Source organism: Grampus griseus (genome assembly GCF_964374135.1).
Source record: "Grampus griseus genome assembly, chromosome: 16".
NCBI lineage: Eukaryota > Metazoa > Chordata > Mammalia > Artiodactyla > Delphinidae > Grampus > Grampus griseus.
In genome coordinates this window covers 39,950,306-39,969,826 of record NC_139010.1, presented here as the reverse complement: position 1 = coordinate 39,969,826, position 19,521 = coordinate 39,950,306, and the positions used below count along the sequence as shown (strand labels likewise).

The following is a 19,521-nucleotide window of genomic DNA, read 5'->3' as shown; positions in this document are numbered from 1 at the left end:
TCTGCTCATGCTTTCATTTAATAGATACATATTGAATGTTTGGCCTGTGCCTCCACACAAACATAAAGGGAGGGAAAACACATCTTGTGGTGCGCATGGTCTAACAGGAAAGAGAGAAGAATACCAACTGTCCTGGTACAGCATGGGGTTGGGGGGAGATACAAGCATTCTCAGGGCACAGAGGAGAGTGCCTGGCCCAGACAGCATCCGGGGAGGGGGGGGGCAGGTGACATCAGAGAAGTGGGTCCCAAGGACGTGACCCCAAGGCTGAGGTTGGGTGTTGAGATGATGAAAACAGAGGAGAAGCTTGGCAAGGTACAAAGTCTTGAGCCAGTTGGACATGTTTAGAGATTATAAGTCGTTCCGTATAATTAGAGTAAAAAGGCAGGTGTGTGTGTGTGCACACACTCGCCCACTCATGTAAGGGCAAGGGAAGCAAGTCCAGGGAAGCACAGGGCCAGCTCAGAGTGGCCCTGTGCACAAAGTATGCCAAAGAGAGTCTCAGAAGGTGTTCAGTAGGGATGACATGTGCAGCTCTGCATTCTAGAAAGTTACTCGTGGCGACTGACCCAGGGGGGAAGTTACTACGTGCAGAGGTTAACACAGTTCTTTGCCTTCTACAAATGACGTCAGCTCAAAATACCTAGGAAGGGCCTGATGCCGCTCCCTGCTGTTCAGAGCAAAATGATCTCCCTGTAAGCTGGTTTCATTTCTAACAAGGTCAAACTAATATTTTACATTGAGTTTGTATGAAAAAAAAAATAAATGTTTAGTTTTTCATGTAATTAAAAAGAACAGCAACAGTAAAAACAACTTCCATGTGAGTTCTAACTCTGGACTGGGTCTGGAAGCACATTTTTTTAAGTGGAGACTCACTTCACTTCTGTGAGCAGCTCTGTGGAGGGGGAACAAGGGACCGTCCCCAACCACGCAGTGGCTGACACAAGCCCACAGTTAACATACATTAAATAAACCACTCCTCATGTCAAATGGAGCTGTTTGCAGAGAAATGTGTTCATGGTTCTGGGAATCATTAATCAATGACGCAAAAGTGGCACAGAATAATTACCATCCCAGGTATCGCTAGAGGCGATCAGAGCTCCAATGTTCTCGCAAAGAAATGAGTTAAGCTGCTGCCATTCCGAGCTCCAGGTCTGCCTGCTTCCCCCAGAGGCCTCTGTGGGGACAAGCCATCCAGAAGTCTGGAAGGAGATGTGCCCCAGAGTCTCCTGGGCTGCATCGGCAAAGACCATGAAAGCAAGCGCTTCTGAGACGGCAGGGGAGGAGGAGCCAGGGCTCGCCACGGGCTGCCTGCCCACTTTACGTGATGGCCACTTGAAGGCAGGTGCTCCGGGCGTTCTGAGCCTGGGCGCACACCCACCACGTACACCCTGCTGTGGGTGTGCTTTCACTTAGAAAAAGCACAAGACCCAAAAGGTCTTATGGAGACTTCTTAATTAGGGGAATTCTCAGCTTACAACAATACTTGCCTCAAAATGTTTCAACACAAGCAGAAAATATTAGTCTGGGGAAATGCAGAAAATAACCACCTACTCGCGCGCGCGCACACACACACACACACACACACACACACACCCCTGCCACGGTCAAACCCTCTATATGTCTGCTTAAACACGTTCATGGTTCTAGGGTCAGTGCAACAATCCTCCCTTCCTCGACTTCCAGTTCCTGTCCTTGACAGTAAGTAGAATGACCAAGGATTAAGGAGCTGGGGCTAAGTCACGTGCAGGCAGGCAGGCTGGCACGTGCGTGTCACGCTACGTCCTGGCGGAGACGCCGTGCATGGTGAAGAACCTGGAGGCCTGCCTGCCTGAGGCGGCATTAACCGGAACATTCGCAGAGGAAGCAGAGGGGTCCTGGAGCCAACATGTCCAAGGCCAACACAGGAAGGTTGCTGAAGAATAGGGTGGTGGAGAGTTTATGTAACTTGCCCAACATAGTAGGCTAGGAGCTAGGAAAAAGAGAGAAAACCCCACGAACTTGGAGTAAGACAGAGCTGAGATGAAATACGAGCAATTCCAGTTAGCAGCCTCTCTAGGCTCTGGTTTTGCCATCTTTAAGATGAAAATGATAAAGCCTCCTTCACAGGGCCCATGGTGAGACTCGATGAGATGTAGGAAAAGCACCCAAAGCAAGTGCTCCAGACCTCCAGCTATTGACACTTCTGCCAATAATAGTGATAAATAAAGAGCAGAACGAGGCTCTCCGTCCAGTCTGAGCACTTGCCCTGTGCCAAGCGGCCCTCCTGGGCATGAACTGTTGGCATCTTCTTCCTTGGTGGTGGTGGATTTGCAAGGCAGCCAGGCCTGCTCCGCCATGCCTTACCTGCTCCCAGAGGGGCTCCCCCAATGAACGAGGTAGGCCCAGGGCATGCCACCCCTCAGGCCAGTTCCCGAGGTTCTCGAGAGCAGACCCATGTCACTGTGGTGGGCAGGCTGCCCACGCCTGGAGCCCCTACACTGCCACAAGGCACACCAGAGTGGGGGGCTCCCCATGGACGGTCCGTTGATACAGCTGTGTTCTCCAGTTCAGCAGATCTTTCCAGAGCACAGATACTACGAGTCAGGGAAGGGAGAGACAAGAATAAATTCCAGCCTGTCCCTGCCTTTAAAGGCATCACAGGAGGACTCAAGAATAATTACAGAGCCGTGTGACAAGGAAGATGCTGGCAGCAGAGTGAGCAGAGTGCTGTGGGCGGCCCGTCGCTATGAGTGCTCTGGGGACGGACACATCAGCACAGGCTCACCCAGGAGGGGGCCTCTGGTTGCAGGGGAGTGGTGAGTGGGTGGGCATGAGGCTGCAATGATCTGGCTAGTAGAGGTGTGGGCAGTGGAGGGGGCCAGGTCACAGGGCCCGCTCCACAATGAGCTCTGCAGCCCAGACCCGACTCAGCCCACTCTTCCAGCCCGTGGACATCCCTGAGTTCCCAGGCCTGCTTCCCTATGCTCCTCTCTGCCTCAGGCTTTAAATTCAGGGGACTCACCACACATCAATCAAGGCCCCAAACCCAGCAACTTCCCTCTTTCCCACAAAATGCTGTATTTTGTAGTGGACATAGAACCCTAGATGGGCCTAGATGGGCCCCATCCCAGCTGGTCAGGTTTCTCGTGGGCTCTACTCTGACCCTCTGTCACATCCTCCACGATCTCAGCAGGAAACAGACCCACTCAGACCTGGATTCTCCCATTTTGTCCAAGCTCAACACTTGCCCAACCTCCACAGTTCCTGGCTTCACAGGCTCCCAGGTGCATTGTGGAAGCCCTGGAAGCCGGCTGGGGCTGGGTTTAAACAGGAGTGTTTCCTCATTTGCACTGACAGGCCCTTTCCCACTTCCTCAGGGCCATGGCTTAGGTACCAGGGTTCATACCCCACTCCTCCCTCCTTCTTGGAAAGAACAAATGCTAAGGTACCATTAAAAGAGCCACAATCACAGTGATAATAGCAGATACAAGCCACTGAGAGCTCCTCTGCGCCGATTTGGGGCAAAGACACGCAGTGTAGGTGGTGGAGGTGGGATTGGGACCAGGCTAGAGCCTCTGTCCACCTAGCCTCCTGGGAGCCTGTCCCCATGTGACCCTGGCCAGTCTCCTAGACCTGCTTCTTCAGGGAGCAGGTGTGTCTGGTTCCAGTGACCTTGTAGGAACTCAGGCTGAATTGGAAAAGAATCTCTCCCACAGTTTACCGTGAAGTCAGAGGCAACAAGCACAACCCAACGAAATGGATCAAAACAACTCATGCAAAGAACCAATGTCTTGATAATGTCAAGAATCGCCTTGCTTTGCCCTGCTCAGTCCCTTTGTGCCCCACCCCCCAACCTCGTGTGGCCCCTCCCGGCAGGTAAGGGGACACCAAGCACTAAGATCCTGCCTCAGACCCTGCTGCGTTTCACGTGCTCCTGTCTGCACAGCCTGGAGTCCCTGCCACCACAGTGAGCCACCTGTGGCATTCTGACAGCTTCCTGCTGTGTGACATGGAGATCCAGAAGGACTGACGTTTAAGTACAAGGCAGGGGAAAACGAGAGAACAGCCGCTCTCTGCTCCTGACCTGCCTCTCAGAGGCTGGGAAAGTCAGTCACCTGTGGGCTTCAGGCTCTGGCTTCCCCAGCAAGACCCCGGAGTGAAGTGTTGCTGGGTGGGACAGTTAGCAAAAATAAGACTCTCAGAGACCAGGACAAGTACCAAAGGCAAGAACCTGCTGCACAGGCCATGCTGGGACTAGCTCTGGCTGTGATGGTAAACTCCAGACCTCGCCCTCAGCCCAGCCCAGGGAGGACTGGAGCCACCTGGCTGGTCTTGGCAAAAGCACATGGGAGTCAGGCCATCTGCAGAAGCCCTTCTTGGAAGGCGGGGCATGGATTAGGTGACATGTGGACCCTCAGTGATACCAGATGTGGCAGGCAGTATTTGGGGACAAAGATGTCCCCCAAGAGCCTCATCCCTGGTTATCCCATCATATACTAACCTAGGTGCTGCTTGAAGGGCTTGAAATTATTTTTCATTCTAGATGAAATTAAGGTTGCAAATCAGTGGACCTTAAAATAGGGAGATTATCCTGGATTATTTGGTGGGTCCAATTCCCATGAGACCTTAGCAGCAGAAGAAGGCACTAGAAGAACTGGTGGGAGAGATTCAATGGAAGAGGGAGGCAGAGGGGAGATGAGGGGGAGGGACGATGAGGCAGAAGCAGCTCAGAGAGCTCTGTAGTGTGAGGAGGCTGCTGCAGCTGGCCTTGAAGATGCAGGAAGAGAGCCACAGGCAAGGGATGTGGGTGGCCTCTAGAAGCAGAGAACGACCCCTGGCTGACAGCCAGCCAAGACCCGGGAACTCAGTCCTACGGAAGCATGGAAGTGAATTCTGCCAACACCTGAACGAGCTTGGAAATGGCTGCATCCCCAGAGCCTCCAGAAAGAGATGCAGCCCTGCCAACAGCTCGGCTTCAGCCCTGTGAGACCCTAAGCAGAGGACCAGCTGAGCCATGTTGCGCTCAGACTTTTGAGCTAATAAATGTGTGCTGCTTTAAGTCACCAAGGTTTTGGTAATTTGTTACGGCAGCGATATAAAATTAATACACCAAATAAAACCAAAGCATTGCCATTGCTCTCTTCTTATCAAAATGACGAAGAGAGCCAACATGGAGACAATATCTAACCCGGTATTTCTTTACCCTATCAGGAAAGTAGGAAGGGATGGCTGGGGTTTGGTTTTAATCTGTTTAATATGCATCCATCGTATCAGGATTTCTCACCTTGACACTATAGGCGATTGGGACTGAACAATTATTTTCTGCTCTTCTGAGCATTGTAGGATGTGAAGTAGCATCCCTGGCCTCTGCCCACTAGATGCCAGCAGCAACCCCTCCCCACCAAGTCATGACAACTAAAAATGTCTCCAGACATTGGCAAATGTCCCCAGGGGTGGGGCAGGGTAAAGCTGCCCCCTGCTGAGAATCACTGCTTTACATTATCCTTTAAGGGCAAAGAAACGTTTTAAGAGTAAGAAAGCATTGATCTCTTAGCTGTTTTCAATTGACTAGGCATTTACTAAATATCCATTTACCTATATGAACATATATGATATGTTCAAACTGTTATCAGCTGTTAGTACTCAGCAGCTGGGTACTGTGGCTATGTATACACACATATATAAATATATGTTACATATGTTATGTTTTATATCCATTTTTTAAACTTTCACACATTAGACTACACTACTTCCATAATCAAAATAAAATGAACATGAATATAATAAATCTTCATTCATCGGTGTTTACTGAAAGGCCTCTCCAGGCATGCCCGAGGTTAGGCGCCTGGGGGTCCCTCCATGAAGGAGCATCAGTAGAGTGAGAGAGGCAGAAGGTGAAGTGGTGAAGGTTAGCCTGAATGTCAGGAGCAAGGGCAGGTGGAGATGCAGTGGGCAGTAGAGACAGGTATGAGGGAGAGACCAGCTCTCCAGGTTTCAGATTGGGGACCAGTCGTGATGGGCTTTGGAGAATCAGCTGCTAGGAGTCTAGCGTGCAGAGCACCACAGACAGACAAACCAGCATGAGCAAAGGCATGGTGGTGAGGTGTGATGGGGACTTGCAAATGTACTCTCTGGCTGAAAGCTGTGGGTTCAGCATGTACAAAGACCTTGTTGTTCCAGGATTGTTTTTTTTTTTTTTTGCGGTACACGGGCCTCTCACTGATGTGGCCTCTCCCGTTGAGGAGCACGGGCTCCGGATGTGCAGGCTCAGCGGCCATAGCTCACGGGCCCAGCCGCTCCACGGCATGTGGGATCTTCCCAGACCGGGGCACGAACCCATGTCCCCTGCATCGGCAGTCGGACCCTCAACCACTGCGCCACCAGGGAAGCCCCCAGGATTGTTTTGATTAACTGCTACCCAAATCTGAAAGCAGCTAAACACTCGGCAGAAGTTCTGCAGTCATCCATTTGGCCAACGCACTTCAAAGTCAGCCCTTTTACCCAACCCCTGGAAGGAGTAAATCCCAGTTTGACACCCTCCAGGAGTCTCTGCAAGGAATCTGCCCCTGGAAAGACATGCTTCGGTTTCTGCACGTTGCTCACACCCATCACAAGCTCTCTGAGCTTGTCACTTGCTCCTGGATACCCAGGCTGCTTACTCAGTGGCCCGTAGTTCAGCTCCACTCTCCTCCACCCTGCAGCCAGACTAGCCCTCAGCTCTCATGCATTCATCTCTGGGTAGCCCCTGCATGTCTTGCCAGCCCCGCCCTGCCTGCTCCTCTGTTTTGCTGGGGCATCTTCTTCACTTACATCCCATACAGAAGAGTTGATGGAAGAGACAGATGGAAGTCTACCCAGCCCTTAAACCACTCAACCTTTGGAAAGGGAAGAGAATTAGTCTTTAATGAGCCACCTCATGTGTGCTGGGTGCTATGCTAGTCACTTTGCTTCCATTATCCCATTTAAGCCTTATGAGAATTTTGTGAAATGGTTGCCATGCACTCCATATTAAAGATGAGAATAACTAACTGAGGCTCACGAAGGTTAGGTAGCAGGCCATTTAATATGTGGCCAAGTTGGGGTTTTTAGCTCAGGTCCGTTTTACTTTAAGACACGTGCTTCATCTTCCATACTTTCTTAGACTTGTGTAAGAGGGCCCTTCCCTGTTCCTGTACTTCAGGGGGACCCCCTGACCCTCTTCCAGTCATACCCAGGGGACATGCATGCACACCAAGAGCCTGGGCTCCCACAGTCCAGCTCCAGGCATCCGCAGCAATGGATTTCCCTGCTAACTGGTCCAGCCTGCCTCCTGGCTGTGCCTACTGTCTCTCCAGGTCCACCCTTCTGAGGGCTGAAGGTGCCTCAAGTGTGCTTCCTCTAGGCCTGAGTGGTGGCCAAGGGGAGCTGGTTTCAAGGCGAGGAGTGTGGGGACAGCTGGGACATATGGGTCAGGTGTCCAAACACATCCACCAGGGCCCCTCACTCAGGCACGGGATGGATCCCTCAAGTGGTCAGGCTGTGAGCGGGGGGCCAAGGTGCTGAACTACAAGGAGGTCAGGAATTCTAAATTTGAAACTGGCCCCCCAGGTTATTATAAAGGTCAATATAGGGCATTAGAACATATTTCACTTAACAGTTTATTAGCTTGATTTATATTTTCTAAACATTTTGATGCAAGATGTGTGGGCATTTGCACCCTTGCTCTGGGCCCACAAATTTAGGAGCATGCCATCGCTTTTGCTCATTGATTTTTTTATGGTGAATGGAGATATCACCTCCCATGTGAGTGCAGAAAGCTTAGTTCTCTCATGTCTGATAATCTTTAAAGAATAATCATGATGGGCTGTGTTACCTTTTCATGATCAAGAAGCTCTTGTAAAATGACTTGTCTCTCCCGACACAGTTCCAAGAAATCTTCAGAGTGCAGGCTTTCGTGTAAGGCGGGGAAGAAGGTCAGCTGGGTGCAGTCTACTGCCTCATCTCTCTCGCTCTCAGCTTCCTGTGGTGTCACTCCATCTGCAGCAGCAAAAAGGGACGTATGGTTTGTGCAGGAGCCACCTGGAGTCACGAGGGACAGTGCACAGCCTGGGCCCGAGTCCCTGGGAGGAACTGCAAGGTTTCAGGGCAGCCGTGAATGACGTGGATCCCAGCGTACCCCTCACTGTTTCTGAAAGTGGACACACCCCTCTGACCCTATCATGTGGTGAACACACCTGCAGGTTGATTCACTCAGGAAGATGTACCCGGGCCTGGCTGCTCTGCAGCTCTCCAGTGACCACGGGGGGATGTTTCAACACCTTCATTAATCAGTAAAGCAATTTCCTAGAGGGTCCCAGAGGGTCCCACAAGATTTGCTTTTTCTGAACTTCACTTTTTGTTTTCTTTTTTTTTTGGCCACACCAGGTGGCATGCCAGGATCTTAGTTCCCTGAGCAGGGATCAAACCCACGCCCCCTGCAGTGGAAGTGCAGAGTCTTAACCTCTGGACCGCCAGGGAGGTCCCCTGTTCACTCTTTCAAGAGTGGGGTTTTTTTCCCTAATTATGGAAATACTATCTTCTTAATGTAAAAAACTTGGAAAACCCATGAAATTGTGAGAAATTAAAAATGAGAAATAAAACAAGTATCACCTGTGCGCCCAGAGAGAGTGCTAATACCAACAGCTCCTGTTTAGTGAGCACCTTCTCTGTGCTGGATATTTTAATGACATTTTTCATCCAGTCCTACCTAGATTGTAGAGTCCATTCCATCCTCACTTTGCAAATGAAGAAATTGACAAAGGCTAATTATTTTGCTCAAGGTCATACGGCTACTAAGAACTAGAGGCCGAATCTGAACCAAGTCCCTCTGAGTCCAGAGGCTGATCTTTTCATCTCTAGTCTGTCTGTCCTCCCTGGCCACAATGTGGTTTAATTCTGACATCTTTTTTGTACATACATGTATATGTACACACATAACGTAATTTCTGACATGGTAAGAATTATACTGAATTTATAGTTTTTCTTTTCTAACTTTTTGGCTCAAGATTACACCATGAGCACTTTCCCATTCCATTAAAAGTTCTTAGAAAGCAACTTAAGTGGCTGTAATAATCTACTGTGTGACTCTTCCATAATCACCCAACTCACCTCCTATTTTTTAGAGATACAACTAGTTTCTGTTTCTACACTACCAAAATCCACTGCTGCAATCATTTGTGTGTCCATCTAGACTTATTTCCAAAGGATGCGCTCCTGTGCATGTGCCTTTGGGTGCCAGCTAAGTACACACCTGTGTGGATCTCTAGAGTTTTCTCCTCCACCCTGTCCTGGGTGTCCACCTGCGTGGAGCAGCACATGGCTGCAAGGTCAGGGTGCTACTGGACATCTTCTTTGTGGCAAGATGCTCATCTCTTTGACCTCCTCCCCACCTGGGAACCTCACACTTGGATGAATGTAAGTGCCTGCTGCTCACAGCAACACCCATCAGAGGCTTTTCCTCAGGCAGAGAAAACACTGTGTAGATACAGGCACCCAGGAAGGCATGGTGAAGGATCACAGCCCTTTCTTCTTTGACTGAGCTCCCTACTGGGAGTTGGGGGTCCATGCTGGAAACATGGAGGAGCCTGGGATCATAGGTGACCAGAGGCCCTGCATATAGGGGACGAGGGGACTTAGCAGCCCATGGCCCTAGGCCACATAAAATCAAACACCTGCTTTCTACCACTGTACCCTCTGCAGCCACCCATTTTGAGAGGGAGAGCAGGCAGATTCTCCTTCTGATCTTAGGGTTATGGGGCTTGGGATGGAAAGAAGAGAAGCCAAAATATGAGTGTTACACTGTCATCCCAAGTCCCAAGTGGGACTCCCCAAATCAACCTGGGATCAAGATCCTCACTTCTGGGCTTTGTTACTGCAGACTGACAAGACAGCAAGCTCCACGCAAAACCCGGTGCTAAGGCACTAAATGAGACAAGTCTGATCAGCTCTAGGAAGGTGTCACTTGGTTAAGGGTATGATATAAGCTGCAGCCTAGGATACAGTGAAACTCACAGACAGAGAGTGTCTGAAACAAAAGGCAGAGTCTTTGGTAGAAACACAAAATCTGAAATATAGTGTATGTGTCTGTGTGTGTGTTTGGTATGTATTTGATGCGTTCGGGCCAAACTGACCTCTGAAAATAAACTAGATTTTTAGCATATCAACTCAACCAAATTCCTCCATGAGTATTACACAAAGGGTAAGCATAAACATCAACAATGATTCAAAGTGCTTTTTTAAATTGGAGAAATAACAATGACCATTATATCTGTCATCTTCACAATCAGAGAATTCAGTGTTAAGTATTAAATATCTATCCCATCCAATTTTGCTCTAAAATATTTTCCTACTTTCCTCCTAGGTGTTTTGGGTCACATACTGAACATGTATTAGTATTTGTGGGGGGGGCACTTTTAAGGTTTCCCTCATATAGCAAATTGACAGGATAGTTTCCCTGAAAAAAATTCTTACTGTTGCAACCTAAATGCAAACTCCTTCCCCCAGTGGAGCGTTCACGTCCGGAATGGGTCCCTCTTCATTCTGGAGAGCAGAGTGATGAAAGGCCTTGCACTCCCTACTCTAGACTTGCAGCATTTTCTTCCCACAATATATTAACTTCATATCTTTAAGGAGATGTTAAATAAAACCAAGAATTGCTTTAACTGTTAAATAAAAATACAGATAAATTGAATACCTTGGTTTTCAGCATTTAACTGAGAAATATCACCATTTCTGTCCTGACTTTCCTGAAATAAAACCAGAGAAAAGAGAAATTAAATCCTGGATACCTATGGGCCCCACCCCCCTTTCCACAGGTTCACAAACACATACACACACATGCATATGGCTCCTTCAAATCACTCAAGACTCAAAGGCAAGGGAAGCAAAATGCCAAATCCGAAAGGACCACAATAAAATGCAAGTGTTAATGTTCCTGAGTCAAAGGGGAAAAAACCCACAATCTTCCATTAAGTAGGATTTACAGTAATTACCAAAGATTATGTCAAATGGGAGTAGAGAGTATCCTGGCTGTCTGTGGTATGGGCCACCCTGGAGAGGGGACCAGGGACAGGGGTGGGGCTGGACAGCCCAAGAGACCAGAGACTAGGTTCCACAGCCAGCCTTCGGCCTTGACATCAGCACCACGGGCAGGCTTATTTTTCCTGCCTCCATTTCCTAAGAAATGTATTGAGGGAAAAATACTATATATCACCAGATGTTTACAGACAACACACTCAAAACTAAAACGTCTACTGAATAAATGAAATATAATTTTTTCATTAGGTTTTATAAAGGACTTAATGTGGGTAAAAGATTCTGAGGTTACAGACTAGAGAAGAAGCCCAACATTGTAACTCAGGATGAACGCAGAAGGAAATGTCTTGCGTTCCAGGGTGTGGAAAGGCTGCTTTTCAGAATATCTTAAAGCAGAATTGTTCAATGAGGACATGAAATGCTATTAACAGATTCTTCTGTATCCACTACCAAGCCAAGGATGGTTCTTCATCATTTAAAAGGCAAAAATGTAAGTTTGACAGAGAGTCCAAGCTTCCTTACAGCAAACGCCTGGGGACTGTCCAGATTCCGTTGCCTGGGAATCCAACGCAGCTTCAGTGTCATTTGGACGAAGCGCGTCACTGGCTCAAGCTTGCAGAAATAGCTGAGTTCAAGATATTTCCATTGTAAGACTTGAGTCGGGATTTGCTTGCACAGTAACGCCCATAGAAGGGCTGGCCATGACTGCTCTATGACACATAACTTGTACAAGAGACAGTGCCCACCACGTGGCTCTTTTCAAATGCTGGCATCCGGACCATTCTAACGGACTTTTATGGATGTCAGCGTGGTACTGGGTCAGTGGTGTATATGTGAACCACTCACTCACTTATTTTTTTCATTCATTCAGGCTGTAGTTAGAGCATCCCTTCTATGCACCTGGGGAGTTAGTGATTCTTTCCTTCTGTTAAACAGCACCAAGAATGCATTACAGCACTCCTACAGTGAACCGCACGCATTACCTCGCCTACCTGTCCATGCCAAAGCACTCCCGATGGAAACAACATCAGATGGAAACGCTAAGGAGACACCTCTCTATACATTGCCTGTCTGGAAGCATCCTGTCTTGTTGCATCTAATTCTTACCTTGAGCCTTTCTCGACTCAGGGCCTCCAGCGGAGACAAGCGTCTGATACGTTTCCTCATGCGAGCTGGTCCTTCTCTCCAGTCCAGCTCCCACCGGGAGCTGGGTGTGGCTTCTGCCATCTGACGCCACAAGCCCAGCTCCCCGAAAAGCTGCTCCTGGATCCTGGCCCAGTCGTTGGCTGCCTTGATTTTGCCACATCTCCGCCTCTGGGAAGCAGAAGTACAGCGTCACCTCTGGACACATCTCCTCACCAGCCTGGCCCCAAACCTCCTGGGGTGAACAGACCAAGCCCCCCATAATTGCCTGAGGAAAATCACCCCTATAGGCAGCTCCAAGCACCTTCAGGGTGTACTCTCTGGAGCTAGGACCAGGCCAGGAGAAGAAATCAGTTTTTCAGCTTTGAGACCATTTAATTCAACTTCGAGGAGAAAAAAACCCTCTGCCCTTTGGCCCACAGAGCCCCGTGACTGCTGGGCACTGTGCAGAAAGTAACAGGTCCCAAAGGTCCCCATGCTATTCATCAGAGGATTGGACAGCTATTTGGTAGAATGGACACAGAACCTCACCACAGCCCCTACGCTTCAAAATGATGCTGAAAGCCCTCCTTCCAGTGTCTGGGCTGGAAGTGTGGTGAGAATGTTCAAAGAAGCTAAAACCTTTGATGTTAATGAAAATTATCCTTCCTAATATCTATGGAATCCTCATAGTTTGCATACACAGCACTTGACTGTTATACCTTCTGCTAGAGTATAACTCAAACCTTTTACAAAATACATCGACACCCCTAAATTGCTTTTGTATGCCACACTGAAGTTTCCTACATCATCTATCAAGGGAACATTTCAATTCAGTTTGGACAGCAGAATCAACTTTGTCTGCAGGGTGAACTTTTCCAACTATTCAAATATTTGATGGTATGTGCCCTACATTTTAATTTTTCAGAAAACCGAAAGGTGAAAGTGCTAAGGACAAGAAGCACAGACCTCACAAAAGTAACATAAAGAGAAAAGAAACTCATTGTCATGTACCAGGCTGAGCCTCTCACCTGCTCTATCTCATTTCCTCTACACAATGACACCATAAGTGAGTCTTGGAACTTGTTAAGTACTTTCTATTATCCTCATGAAGGAACCAAGTCTAGGAGAGGAGAAGTGACTTCCCCAAGGACCAACAGGTGACCAAGCTAAGACTGAAACCCAGCCTGTCTAATTCCAGAGCCTTCACTTCAGCCTGTGTGCTTGACTCCTTTCCTAGGGCCCTGGTATCATTTCATTAAGTCGTGATTTCTGCCAGTATTACTTCAAAGACTGGCAGACTTAGATCCATTTTGAATGGGAAGATCGTTCTCAGAACTTGAAAATTCTCACAAAAACATGACAGATGGTATAGTTCTAAGTACTTGGTCTTTGGCGTCAGATGAACCTGGGCTGTCACAATGTTTCTGCTTTTCACTAGCAGTTTAATCTGAAGGAGACTTAACATCCTCATCCGTCAAATTCAGTTAGTAATATTACCACAATAATAAAACCATGGGTTTATGTAAGGATCAAATGAGACAATATTTTCCAGAGTTTAATACGGTGCCTTACCCAACTTAAGCAGTTAGTATTATTATTGTGAATAAAGCAAATTCTATTTCAAAACAAGATAATTTTGTTTCTCCACAGTTCTTAAATTCACATCCTAAATAGTTATAGCATTTTACAAGTACTCCAATTGTTTAATAAAAAACTCCAGAAAAATAATGACTATCCAAAGCCTTTTATACGGATTTGGTTATATGAAATGAACACGTGTTTGGGGAAAATATTTCAGCTCCTGGGAGATTGTTGCTGCATTTGTAGTTCCATATTCAGCTTCACAGAGGATGAACAATCCCAAGCTACTGGGTTGTTCATCCGGGGTTTCAAATTAGTCTTTTAAGAGCATCCCTTCCACCCTAAGACTCCACCTATGTAACCTGGAGGTTCACAGCTGCCTGAGTCTTCATCACAGGGCAAACATGTTGTCTGCATATCTGCAGCTAGACAGATGTGTGTCAGGGATAAGATCCCTCATTCATCCTTCAGAGATGAATGACTGTTTAGTCCATGATGGAAGGCTGTATGTGGTCCCAAGACAAAGGACATGAGATGAGTAAACAAGCAGAAGTCCTGAGCTCCTGCACCCGCAAGGTGTTCTGTAATGCCCATGCTTCTGCACAAGGTAAGGTCCCCATTCAGTTCAAACCTCCAGTGGGCCAGATGCCACACCAGACACAGGGGCAGGGATGCTGGTGTATTAGAGGCAGCTATGATTCTCGGCTGAATAGAAGCTCTTGGGTAGCATCACTGAGACTTTCCTCTTGGCAACCAGACCATTCCTACTTTCAGTTCCCAGTGCTGGGGTGCAGCTGACCCCAGCCCTGGCTTCAGTGGGTGATGAATGGTTGTGGGATGGGCTAGTGAGCATCATTCTCTGGGATTGGAACTGGTTGTCTCTAGAGCCATACAGAGCAGACTGCAGAGAGGTGGATGTGTCCACGTTCAGGGCTGCTCACCTTGCGCTGGCCAACCTTATGTGCATCAGGAAAAGGCACCTGATGTATCTGCATTGAGGCATACACAGCCTACAGGCAGGCCTCTCAGCAATGAGACAGTCCCTTTGTGCAAGTTACATAATTTCCCACCCTTTATATGAGCCCTGCCTGGTTCCAGGATGTACAGACTGGGGAGCAGAGCATGAGTTCATGCCAGCCTCAAATGCTCTCTCCTCCATGTGCCTTGTTGCCTAAAACATATTAGTAATCTCATACACTTGTGTGTTTAATGTTTGTGTGAACATGTGTTTGTGTGTGTGTACGAAAAAGAGAGAAAGAAAAGAGAGAGAGGGAGAGAGGAGGCAGATTCCTTGAAGCAGGGTTTGAATACCTGGATCCAGCTCTTCTTGAACTGTGATGTTCTCCTGGATTTTTCAAAATATTTCATGTGTTGCCTAAGCCAGTTTGAGTTGAGTTTCTGATACTTATATCTGAAAGAGCTGTTACCAAAATGTAATGGATATATAGAGACTGAGCAAGAAATGGAAACAGTCTGTTGGCCCCCAGAGAGCCCAAAAGAGAGGGGACAGAGCAATGCCCCTCACACACTAAAAGAAAGGCCATTTCTGGGGTGGAAGGCATCTTGCATAGAACTTTAAACAGTAAAAACTGTAATTTTAAAAAATATATAGACAAAATGAGGCATGTCTGTAAGGTATGCTGAGGACTCAGTATAAGAACAGGTGGCCTGGGTATATCACAGAGCAGCGCCAGAGCAGCCGGACCACAGAGAAGAGAACAAATGTAACTGGAAATGGCAAAGGGGCATCTGGGCAGGGCCAGAGCAGAGGCACCTGTTTTCGTCGGCACTTCTGGAGTGATGGGAAATTGGGGAGATTAAATATCAGAATTGCACGATTTGCTGGTGATGGGATGATGAGGTATACTGGATGCTTGGGTTAGCTTCCAGGGCACTGGGTGACGCTATCTTGTCATGCTGTGAGCACCTGCATCGCCAGTGACCTCTCAGGTTAAGTAAAATGCCCAGTTGGAAAAGTCTTACGCAACCTGTTACTGAGAGCCGTGTGGGCGGGGGCCCTTGAACCTCATTATCTCCACCCTCTTGGAAGGACCTCACGGAGTGTAATTAGGAGAAGCTGTCCTTGAAGAACATGGCATATTTCACAAGGTTGTTTTCTTTCCAGAACTTGGACTTGACTTCTCTGGAAGTGGAGTGCGGCCTTCGTCGGGAAAGTCTACTACACCCCTTAAAAGAAAGCGGGGTGAACACTCCAGACCCCATTATCTCCGGCAGACAGTGATAACACCTGCATTCTTTTAAACATCGAAACGATCTGTCTTAAATATTTAAACACTTGGAAAGTATCCTCACGGATTAGCCTCAAAACGCTGATTTTCTCAAAAATACTTCAATCAACAGTAAAACTCTGTCCCACTTTCTCAAGTACCCTCTGAGTCCCAGCCAGGCCCGCTGCTGAAAATAAGCCAGACTGATGTTCCAGGAGGCTGGACCCTTGCCTTATGGGCTCAGAGCCTCTGCCGAGGTTCTTCTGTCCTTCCCCATTAACCTTCAGTTTTTCAAATTTCAGCAGAAATCCACCAGTTACCACAGAGCACATTTCTCCTAGCCATGACCAAATCTTCCAGGCTTTTCCAACCATAAGAAGAGAAATGGTCAAACTCTTGACTAGATGCTGATTTGAAAGCTTAGATAAACAACACCCTCTGTCTTGAAATGGAACAAGCGTGATGGGGATATCCCTAAATAAAGGATGCAATCCTAAATGATTCATCTTACTTTTCCCCCAATGGCAGCTGAATTTATTAGCCATATTGCTAGTTCTGAACGAAGTTGGTGAATTCAAGTAGTAAGGCACTCACATGCGAGGTCCTGTCCAAGGGGCGCAGATAACACGCAAATATAAGCCAGCAGGACACCTATCCCCAAACCGCCTCTCCCCCCCGGCATGTCTGATAAACTGCCCACCTCCTTATGTAGCACAGCCTGGGAGGCTGTGTTGCTAGTCTGTATGTTTCTGGGGTGCACGCTGTGCATCTCACACATCCCTATTCGTGGGGGCATGTTGTGGGCTCCCAAACAAGCACATATGGAGATAACTGGATCAGGGTACTTGGCTTAAGTTGATCAGAGCCTATTTTGTTTCCCTTGAACTTGGGGACTACTGTTTCACCATTCCTTCACCCCTCGCCTTACCCCAGGCACACCCAATGGTTCCTTATACCCCACTGCTCCTCTCTTTGTAGTACAACATCCTAGTATTGGCCTTATCACCCTGCTTTAATTTCTTTACTCTTGGTCCCTCTACTGAGTGTTAAGAACCTTCAACCAGAGGAGTATCATTATCATCTCTGCCTTTCCTACACCTAGCAAGGCTTTGGCACAGAGAAGTTGTAAAGTAAAAATACAATTTGTGAAGTTTTAATTCTATTGTTGTGTTCTATTACTCGCAATCATTTTAGAAAATTTTTGTTAACATCAATAATACCGCCTAAAAATGAACTTCTTAGCCATTCATTAACCATATATGGGACATCTATTCCCTGCCAGCCACTGTCTAGGTGTTCCATACTCACTCTTTAATCTTTACAGGTAGGCAGTATTATCCTGTCTTAAAGATGGGGACCCTGAGGCTCAGACTAGGCTCAGTCCTAGGAAGGGGCAGACCTGAGATTCAAATAGAGATGTCCCTGGCATGACAGCCAGTGCTCTTTACCTAGACTGTACAGAAATCACTCCTAGAGAGAGGTTTTCAACATCTAAACCTACCCTCATCAGTGGCAACCCACTGTCCTTAGGAGAACAAGCCAAACCCCTAAGGTGGCAGCAAGCCCCTCTGCTTGCTCTGGCCCTGCCTCATCTTCATTCACCCCTGTCCCCTCCCAGCTCAGATCATCCCAGTCATTTCCTCTTCTTCCAGTTAACTGATGACATCCAGTGCTTTCCCGACTCAGGAGCTTCACACATTCCCTCCCCTTAGTCAAAACCACTTCCTTAAAATACTTTAGCCCATATTCCTCCTTCTTCAGATTTCAACTTAGAGATCAATTCCTTGGAGAGGGCCTCTGATCTGCCCAAATTAAAGTCTTCCCCTTGTTATAATCTCCCATTATACTTGTATTTTCCCTGTCTATTGCTCTTTCCAAGTTACAATGATCTATTTATCTGTGCACTTATTTAATGTATATCTCTCCTTTAGAGTAAGCTACCCGAGAGTGAGGCCCACGTCTGCTGTGTTTACAATCATGCCCCTAGCTCCTAGCACAGGATCTGAGGCACCCAATGGATGAATGAGTAGATAAGTGGATGGAAACACTGCCTATCTCCTCAGCTGCTGACAGTGTGGGTCCAAATCCCATGGCACAGGTCATGAAGGTAGGACTGACTCACTGATGACCAATTATTGGCTTAGCCAATTTAGAATTTAAACCAAATGCTCTTATGATTCTTTATTTCAGGTTCAAGGTAGGTTCTGGTCTACTGTGCAGAGAAGGGAATTGCCTTGTTTCTTACCTGTACATGATCTTTGTATAGAGATGCATATAGTTCCTGTCCTTTTCGTCTGTAGTTCTCGATACATGACACGAAGTCCTGGAGAAGAGACAAAACAAGTCACAACTAATAACAGCTGTGATCTGAGGTAAGAACTTCTCTACTCTGACCAGTTGTCGGGGGAAGTAAGAGTTACAGGATTTGTTGGTCAAATCAATCACAACCTCATGAATACATGTACCACCTATGCTGTTACATTCACATACACACTCACATACATGCTTATGGGTTACTTCCACTTCCAGCTACGACGAACTAGCTTGTAGCAGATAAATCTTCCTCCCAAGAAAAACTAGAAAAGCTAGAATATAATAGATAAATTAAAATGGAATTCTAAAAAATGTTCAAGTAACTCACATTTATGGAATAGTGCACCCAACAATAGTAAAATACACATTTTTCAAGCCCCCACAAAATATATACCGAGACAAACTACATGTTGGATCATAAAATAAATCTCAACAAATTTTTAAAAAATTAAAACCTGTAAAATATGTTCTCTGACCATAAAAGAATCAAACTGAAATCAATAACAGGAAATCTCCAAACACTTGGGAACTAAACAATATACTTCTAAATAATCCATGGATCAAAAAGTAAGTCTCAAGGGAAATTTTTAAAAATACATAGTACAGTATGTATCAAAATTTGTCACATAGCTAAAACAATACTGAGAGAGAAATATATGTCACCGAATGCATGCATTAGAAAAGAGTTAAATTTTAGAAAATCTGAACAGACCAATAACAAATAGGGAAATTAAATTAGTGATCAAATACTTCTCAAAAAAGAAAAGCCCAGGACCGGATGGCTTCACAGGAGAATTCTATCAAATATTCAAAGAAGAATTAATACCAAACCTTCTTAAATTTCCAAAAAATAGAAGAAGAGGGAATACTTCCCAACTCATCATATGAGGCCAGCATCACTCTAATACCAAAGTCAGGCAAAGACACCACAATAAAAGAAAATTTAAGAGCAATATCCCTGATGAACACAGATGCAAAAATCCTCCATAAAATACTGGCAAACAGAATTCAACAGCACATTACAAGAATCATATACCGTGATCAAGTAGGATTTATCCCTGGGATGCAAGGATAGTTCAATGTATGCAAATCAATCAAGGTGATACATCACATTAACAGAACAAAAGAAAAAAAATCATCACAAAGTTCATTATATATATGTTTTATGTATGTATAAAATTCAGCCTTTAAAAAGAAGGAAATTGTGCTGTTTGCAACAACATAGATGAACCTGAAGGAC

At 46.6% G+C, this 19,521-nt stretch overlaps 1 protein-coding gene across 1 annotated transcript in view; it reads right to left on the bottom strand.

Moving 5' to 3' along the window:
- The window catches only part of WDFY4 (WDFY family member 4), a gene marked incomplete at its 5' end in the record, with an annotated part of 260,170 nt that overhangs the window by 89,311 nt on the left and 151,338 nt on the right, over positions 1-19,521 (bottom strand). Inside the window, 4 exons of the mRNA XM_082672941.1 lie at positions 7,835-7,998; positions 10,694-10,745; positions 12,142-12,348; positions 18,214-18,291. Coding sequence (XP_082529067.1) covers positions 7,835-7,998; positions 10,694-10,745; positions 12,142-12,348; positions 18,214-18,291 — 501 coding nt within the window. The remainder of the gene's footprint in view (positions 1-7,834; positions 7,999-10,693; positions 10,746-12,141; positions 12,349-18,213; positions 18,292-19,521) is intronic.